An 8,843-nucleotide genomic window follows, 5' to 3' on the forward strand; every position below is an offset into this window, starting at 1 on the left:
AATTCTTCTGCGCAGCTTCTGACGTCATTTGGCTGAGTCCATTTTCTCTTTGTGATACACTGAAGAAAACTGTGAAACGCCAAGGAAGACAGGAACTATAATATTTTATATATTATATATATATATATATATATATATATATATATATATATATTATATCATATATATTATATATTCATATATATAGACAGGAACTATAATATTTTATATATATATTTTATATAATATTTGTCAGAATATAACTAATTGCGTGGAGCAGTGCGAGCGAAGGCAACGTCATTTTTGAACGACGGACCAGCTTCAACTGACAGCTATAGGACCGCTAACCCCACTTTCAGCAGCCAGGTGACGTTCACGGGCCCGCTGCGCCAACTCCCTCGAAATTCGGTCGGAAGTGGTTAGACCTTATATTCTTAGATCTTGCTACAGGGTAGACTCCCGCTCTCCTCGTTTTTGAGAGCTCCGCCTTCCAGTTGACTTGGCCACAGGGAGGTTCCCGGGTGGAGACCTCCCTTCGTGTACTACAGAGTACATCGCAAAAATGCAACAACGTCTGGATGACACCCGTAGGAGAGTGTGTCAACGTCTTAGTGTGGCTGGCCAGGTGACGGCACAGTGTTATCTTCAGCGTTCCAGGCCAGCCACATACTCTCCTAGTGACCAAATGTGGCTGCACAACCCTCGTAGGAAACAAGGGTTGTCACCAAAGCTACAGAATGCCTGGCAAAGACCCTATACCGTCCAGGAAGTTTTGTCGGAGGCCACGTATCGCATTTCCCCAGGAGCATGGAAGCGAAGTAAGGTGGTTCATGTGGATCGCATATGTACACTGGAACAAGAAATTTCACGTGGAATGCGAAAGTAGCCGTTCTTGTGAGTGACGGTGATAGTGAGGATGAAGCTGTTGTTCGTGAATGTGAAAAGGAGAGTGAAAGCGAGATCAGTGATGAAGAGGAAGAAAGTGCAGTTGCGTTAGGACCAGCGTCGGTGCGACCTAAGAGGCCAAGGAAGATGCCTGAATGGGTAGTAGATTATGTAATGGACGAAGAAGATAGTGAGTGAACAAGTGTTGTATTTTACTGTGAGGTTTGTTTTCAAGGTTGTGTTCTCTAACCCGAATCTCATTAAAGACATTGACAGATTGGAAAAAGTACAACGGCGAGTCACAAAACTGATTCCAAATATCAAAAATAAATCATACGAAAATCGACTAAAACATATGAATCTGTTTTCCCTAAAAAAGCGTAGACTCAGAGGTGACTTGATACAGGTCTTTCTAAAGGGAATTGACAACATCAAAAGTGACCAAATTTTCACATTGAATGAGAATCAGACAAGAAACAATGGTCTCAAACTGTCCGGAAATAGATTCAATTTGGAAGTAGGTAGAAACAACTTTGCCAACCGTGTAGTTAATGAATGGAATAAACTTCCTGCACAGGTAGTGCAATGTAGTTCAGTTCGAAGTTTTAAGAATAATTTAGATAAACACCTAAGCAAGATGCTGTAATGATTATCATTTATTTTATATATATATATATATATATATATATATATATATATATATATATATATGTATATATATATATATAATTTATAATTTGTCTGTTTGATTTTAATTTATCATTAGTTATATCTCAATTTATTATTAACTATTTACCTGTTTGTTTATTACTTAACTATACCTATGCATATATTTATGTATTTCATTTGTTATTTACATTATTATAGTTTTTATTTATTGATTTATTATTATTATGATTTTTTTTCGCATCCGACCTAGATATGGACCAAAAGGTCTCCTGTCGGCATGCTCCGCCTTTGTAATCCTTTGTTTGGTAATGCACTTTTTTTTTCTTAGTTAAGGGTGCTCGTGTAGTTGTTTAGACTAGGTTAGGTTTGACAATCCCCTTTGTGAGTTCTTTAGTTTGTAAACCAGTCGGGTCGACGGTTTGGAAGTAGGGGGATAGTGTTACGAAGATCATTATAGGTTAAGCAAAAATTGTAGTGTGTATAAGTTTCATGTAATTACAGACTCGTTCTGTGTGGAGAAAACACGAATCGTACATTTGGCAACACGGGATGCCTGGTCTGAGGGTATGTGGTGTGTGGGTAATAGGACCTTTCGCAGTGAGCGATTTGATACCAAACACCGCCAGATTTTGTAATTCTTGCCGGAAAATAAATACTTTTTGGGGCAAGTTTTTTAAGCTTACAAAGGTGTATCGTTGTACATTATTGTGTCTGAAATTTAAGTCAATTCATTTCATGATTGCAAACGGCATATAGCATTGTTTGAGCCTCTATTTATAATAACAGATGATATTCGTAAAACAGCCTATAATTGTATCAAGCCAAGCAATTTGTCATTTTCTACAGACTTCAATGGACGTATACTGATATATACTTTCATTTGAATGCACCAATCAATAGGCAAATCCATGTAATGTATAGAAAATATAATTTTGCATCCAAGACTGAATTTTTCCGGTACGATTAACATTTGTCTTTCTCTTACTTTTTCTTGAATCTGACGTGCAGTCTGCCACGGCACACGTAAAATTAGTCATATTTGTTTGAAAATGGCTCCCAGCAGATCTAAGAGGCTATTCTTTACACAAACGTCGCTCACTTCGTACGTCCGCCACCACTGTTGTTATCTTTTACCTCATTGATTATCTTCATATACAGGACGTGACAGTGATATCCATTATTTTTCAACACTCTCAGATAAAATGCACAAACCGAAATCAACATCCACTTATTTTTACTTCAGTAAAAATAATTACCTATTTTTAGTTTTACCTTATAATTAAATTAATAAAGCCTTATCACACACCAGTAAGTAAAAATTATAACGTTAAGAGTCATGTTTTTAATTTTAAATACATTTATGCAGCAATTTATGTCGTATTTTTTTTAAATATCGGTTTCCAAATTAGCTAAGTTACCCCTTTGCCTCGTGAAATCCGAGACAATTGAAAATTCTAGCGCTAATAGGAATCTACAAGCCTGACTACGGAAGGTCCCATTCCAAAGCAAGGTCTGCCCGAGGGGGATTATCTTTCCTTTCGTCCATTGGTTCCCAAGCTAGGGGGCGCGCCCTCTAGGGAGGCGTGAGGAGGATATAAAGGGGGCGTCAGGAGGATACAAGGAGGGCGTGAAGTCATCTGCTCAAAAATATTTGTTTAATTAGAATAATAAAATCATTCAAAGAACAAATATGTGCTATAGCATACATGCAATGTAAAACTATAGCAGTCACTCCAACCCGTTTTCTATTAAGGTAATTCTTACACGTTTTGGACACGTCACCGATACCAACCACACTGACGCCACTGAGGGACTCGTCACAAACTCCCAATACTTCAATTCTAGAATTTCTAATCTTGTGAGGAAGAAGGAGCAGGATCCATCTCACTAAATTAGTTCATAAATTGTGCCTTAGTCTCGTGAGTCTTTCCAAATATTATATGTCATGTTTTCAAATTATCTATTCTTAAAATTGCAAGTCAATTTTTCCAATTTGCTAATGTTCAAACTTTTTTTTTTTCGCTCCCTTTGAACTGTAGTGACGTGATGCATCCTACGACCCGTCACACACTGACAAAGAAATCTTCAAGTTCCTGTAGTTGGCAAGCGTAGTTCGCAAGGGTGTCCCTGCCAGCCAGCGGTCAGCCAATCAGGAACTTGGAAAGCTCCTCACGTTCCCGCCAGCCTCCCTTAAAAAAAGGTCGGCGTGTCGCCGAGATGGGCAGAACAGCACGACCAGCACATACAGCAACATCTCCTCGTCCAATCTTCTAGCCGTCCCATCGAGCCTCGCCGTCATCATCTGCTACCGCCTCGCTGACGTTAGGCTCCACGTCCAGCTACAACCATAAGCTCCACTAAGCTGTGGCCTTAGTCCGAGCTTCACCTATATTTCTCATGTGACACTTCTAGTGTCGCACCTTGTGGCTAATTACCAAAAGAAAGAGATTAGATATTTTGTGTTGATTTTCATTTGTCCTGCCGTTGTTCCGAACCAGTGTGGGGGGGGGGCTTGGGGGGCTTTAGCCCCCTCCAAAAAGTGGCCAGCCCCCCCATTAGCCCCCCCAACTGAAATGAGCAAATTGAAAATTTAAAACACTCATTGAAATAATTTTATCAAGTGGAATTTTTAATTGCCAGGGCTAAAGATTTGTCAGCCATCAGTGCTAGCCCTACCATTAACTCCCTCCCCTTCTGAAATGAAGATGATATATGTGTATTATCATATTACTATTAGCCCCCCAAAAAATTTGCTCAGCCCCCCCTTAGCCTCCCCAACTAAAAATTCCTGGCGCCGCCGCTGTTCCGAACTAAAACTACTACAGAACCAAATGTTTCGTTTTTAGTTACTTAGAAAAATGTCTCTGGAATGTACTATTTGTTTAAGTGGCTTTCATTATTGAAATTTAATACAAACAGAAATCTGTTTTCCTGAACAATGCTAAGAAATAAATGCAAGAATCATTTCACATGAACGAAAGAGGGAGGGAGTGGGGGGGGGCGGGGCGTGCGGGTCTACTGGAAGCAAAAAGGGTAATGGCGTCAGGTAAGATAGTTTGGGAACCACTGCTTCCGTTCGTCGATTTGTGTTTATTGTTCCTAACCATCTCAGACTTGTGTAATGTGAACAGTAAAAGACCCATGTTTAAAACAGATTGAGTGAAAATAGCCAATAGACGAAATATGGGTATGGTGAATATATCAGATATGATGATTATGTTCGTGTCTTGTTATGGTGTAATCAAGATCTAAGAATATAAGGTCTAACCACTTCCGACCGAATTTCGAGGGAGTTGGCGCAGCGGGCCCGTGAACGTCACCTGGCTGTTCAAAGTGGGGTTCGCGGGCCCTATAGCTGTCAGTTGAAGCTGGCGCGTCATTCGGGAATGTCGTTACCTTCGCTCGCACCGCTCCACGCAATTAGTTATATTCTGACAAATATTATATAAAATATATATATAAATATATATAAAATATTATAGTTCCTGTCTATATATATGAATATAATATATATATATATATATATATATATATATATATATATATATAAAATATTATAGTTCCTGTCTTCCTTGGCGTTTCACAGTTTTCTTCAGTGTTTCACAAAGAGAAAACGGACCCAGCCTAATGACGTCAGAAGCTGCGCAGAAGAATTCCAACGGTCTGACCTGTATATTTAGACCTTGGGTGTAATATGGTGATCGTCTTGTCCGTAATTCCATGTGGTTTGTACTATCAGATTCTAGTAGTATCATAAGTCAATCACGAAGATCAGTGAAACATACAAGTAAAAGGAAAGTTCGTATTTTCGTATCCCTCTTCGTAGCGAGTCCGCGATGCAAATTAACCCGAACTCCTCCTTCAGTACTGAAATAAACGTCTACGCTGCAACACACACACACGTTGTAGTGTACGTGCATGTTATTAAGGGCATTTTACGATTGTCATGCCAATGCATGACAATCGTACAATGCTCTTGTGAGTAGATTGGGGAATATATGTTTCCCCCTTTTGTATATCAATACTATGCAATTTATTACAAAGGATTACAAAGGCAAAGCATGCCGACAGGAGACCTTTTGATCCAAATCTAGGTCGGATGAAAAAAAAAAAAAATCATATTAATAATAAATTAAAACTATAACAATGTAAATAACAATTATATACATAAATAAATGCATTGATATAGTTGAATAACAAACAAACAGGTAAATAGTAAATGATAATAAATTGACATATAACTAATAATAAATGAAAATCAGACAGACAAATTATAACAAAACAAAAACAAATAATATAACATAAATTATAATAATTACAGCATCTTACTTAGGTATTTATCTAAATGATTCTTAAAGCTTCGAACTGAACTACATTGCACTACCTGTGCAGGAAGTTTATTCCATTCATTAACTACACGGTTGGCAAAGTTGTTTCTACCTACTTCCAAATTGAATCTATTTCCGGACAGTTTGAGACCATTGTTTCTTGTCTGATTCTCATTCAATGTGAAAATTTGGTCACTTTTGATGTTGTCAATTCCCTTTAAAATCTTAAAGACCTGTATCAAGTCACCTCTGAGTCTACGCTTTTTTAGGGAAAACAGATTCATGTGCTTAAGTCGATTTTCGTATGATTTATTTTTGATATTTGGAATCAGTTTTGTGGCTCGCCGTTGTACTTTTTCCAGTCTGTCAATGTCTTTAATGAGATTCGGTGACCATACGGAAACAGCATATTCCAAATGTGGACGAACTAACGATTTATATAGCTTGTTAATGAGTGATGGACTTTTGAAATCAAAAGATCGCGCAATCAATCCCAGAATCTTATTTGCTTTCTCAGAGGCTGAAATACACTGCTTGGATGATTTGAGGTCGTTACTGATAATTACGCCGAGATCTTTTTCACTATCCACTTTTGTTAACGAATTTCCAAATAACTTGTAATCGTACTTGCTGTTATTTTTACCTATGTGCATTACCTTGCATTTACTTGTGTTAAATTTCATTAGCCACTTTTCAGACCATTGCTGTAATTTATCTAAATCTTCTTGAATATCTAATTGGTTTGAGTGATCATTTGCCACTCCGCACAGTTTTGTATCATCAGCAAATTTGGAAACAGTAGATTTATATTAATCTATTAAAATTATTGTATTCATTGCACTTCCATCTGGTCGTGTATGTTTTCCCGCCAACTAGTGGCGTCAGTTGCTAAAGGCGCGGTCACACGAGCAATATTTTAGGGCAATTTATTTCACAAAAAAAAAAAAAAAAAAAAATGCTACACCAAACGTTCAGATCATTTCATTGAGCTACAACGGTACGTGTAAATTCCCACTTCAGAAAGTTAAAGTCATTTCTATAATATTTTACTCTTTTTCTCTAAACATAATGCAAATATTTTATAGCGTTTACGTTTACATAAACAAAAATAGATTAATGATATAAACATATACTATTTTTATTATAGTGTAAAAAATAAATCATCTAAAAAACAATGCATAGAAATATAAAATCTGTTAAAATACATTTTTTTTTTATTATTATTCTCGTTAGAAAATGCATAAAAAACGAGCAAGTGGGTCTGCCCCACACCTATCATAAGTTAAACTTCTTTCCATTTCATTCTTTCCTTCCACTAAACCCCCAAATCCCCCACTCCCTCCCTCTCCCCATCTTATCTAAATATAAATAAGCGAGCAAGTGGGTCTGCCCCACATCTATCATAACTCTTGACTTCCTTCCATTTTAGTCTTTCCTTCCACTAAATCCCCAAATCCCCCCTCCTTCCCTCTCCCCCATCTTATCTATCCTGCCCTCTAACATAAAAATAACTGAGCAAGTGGATCTGCCCCACACCTATCATAACTCTAACTTCCTTCCATTTCATTCTTTCCTTCCACTAAACCCCCAAATCCCCCCTCCCTCCCTCTCCCCCATCTTATCTATCCTGCCCTCTACTTTAGCTGAGCAAGTGGGTCTACCCCACACCTATCATAACTCCACCTTCCTTCCATTTCATTCTATCCTTTCACTAACCCTCCAAATTCCCCCTCCCCTCTCCCCCATCTTACCTCTCCTTTTTTTTTTTTTTTTTTTTTTTTTTTTTTTTTTTAAGATTATCAATACATAAAGGCATAAGAGGGTCTAGAAGTTTTCCGACCAGCACCCTAAGGTTTGGGTTTTTTAATGTGCGTGGATGTGGTACAGATGAGAGTAAAAGGGAAGAGATAGGTAGTATGTTTGTGAGAAGAAAGATGGATGTGTTTGCTTTGAGTAAAACTAAGTTGAGAGGGAAGGGCGAGTGTGAGAGGTTATCAGGAGTGAAGAGAGGGAGAGAACGGGTGGCTATACTAGTAAGTGAAGAGATAGATAAACGTGTAGTGGAGTGGAAGGAGGTTTCCTCAAGGATAATGTGGATGAAGGTGAAACTGGGAAAGAAGATGGGTTTTTGTAAGTGCATATGGGCCTGGTAGTGAGAAGAGTGTAGAAGAAAGGGAGGCTTTTTGGATAGATTTAAATGAGTGCATAGAGGAATTAGGGAGAAATGTCAATGTAATAGTTCTGGCGGACTTTAATGCTAGGGTAGGAAATGAACCAATTGACGGAGTGGTTGGGAAATGTGGAGTTCCGGGAAAGAATCGTAGTGGAGAGATGATGGTGGAGATGTGTCTAGAAAGAGAGTTGATGATAGCAAATACAGTGTTTAGGAAGTCAAGCATAAGTACACATGGGAGAGGGTGGTGGATGGAAGGGTGGTAGATAGAACGTTAATGGACTATGTAGTGGTAGATAGGAGTATAATAGGAAGAGTTAAGGATGTACATGTTCTAAGGGGAGAGGGTGGGGGAATATCAGATCATTTTTTGGTGGAAGGTAAGTTGAGAGTGGAGTGATAGATGGAGAAAGAGGAAAAGTACAAAAGGTAGGGAGGTGCTTAGAGTGAACTCATTAAATGAAAATGAGAAGGAGTACAAGAAGAAGCTGAGAGAGGTGTGGGGGGTAGTGAAGGATAGAGTAGGGCTAGGAGTGGAGGAATGGGGATGGTTCAAGGAGGGAGTCACAAAGTGTGCAAAGATGGTGTGTGGAACAAGAAGGACAGGAGGAAATAGAAGGAAGGGTAGTGAATGGTGGGATGAGGAAACAAAGAAGGCTGTAGAAGAAAAGAAACGAGCTTTCACAGATTGGTTACAAAATAGGACGAGGGAGTCATATGAGAGGTACAAAGAAAAGAAAAGAGAAGTAAAGCACAAGGTAAAGGAGGCAAAGAGGAGAGCAGATGTGAAATGGGGTAAGAGTATGACA

General features: G+C 38.4%; 1 protein-coding gene across 1 annotated transcript; it reads left to right on the forward strand.

Annotated features, from left to right (window-relative positions):
• Nucleotides 1-211: 211 nt before the first annotated feature.
• On the forward strand, nt 212-3,584 carry LOC143034201 (uncharacterized). The gene is made up of 2 exons (XM_076200145.1): nt 212-1,086; nt 3,573-3,584. Exon 1 carries the CDS (start codon nt 542-544, stop codon nt 863-865), a length of 324 nt encoding a protein of 107 aa, XP_076056260.1. The 5' UTR covers nt 212-541; the 3' UTR covers nt 866-1,086; nt 3,573-3,584.
• Nucleotides 3,585-8,843: the final 5,259 nt, after the last annotated feature.

Source organism: Oratosquilla oratoria, chromosome 17, assembly GCF_046742065.1.
Source record: "Oratosquilla oratoria isolate Oo_2021 chromosome 17, ASM4674206v1, whole genome shotgun sequence".
NCBI lineage: Eukaryota > Metazoa > Arthropoda > Malacostraca > Stomatopoda > Squillidae > Oratosquilla > Oratosquilla oratoria.

Bases quoted from the DNA above. Each gene is read 5' to 3' on its own strand.
- LOC143034201 (XM_076200145.1), top strand. From the start codon at position 542: ATGCAACAACGTCTGGATGACACCCGTAGGAGAGTGTGTCAACGTCTT.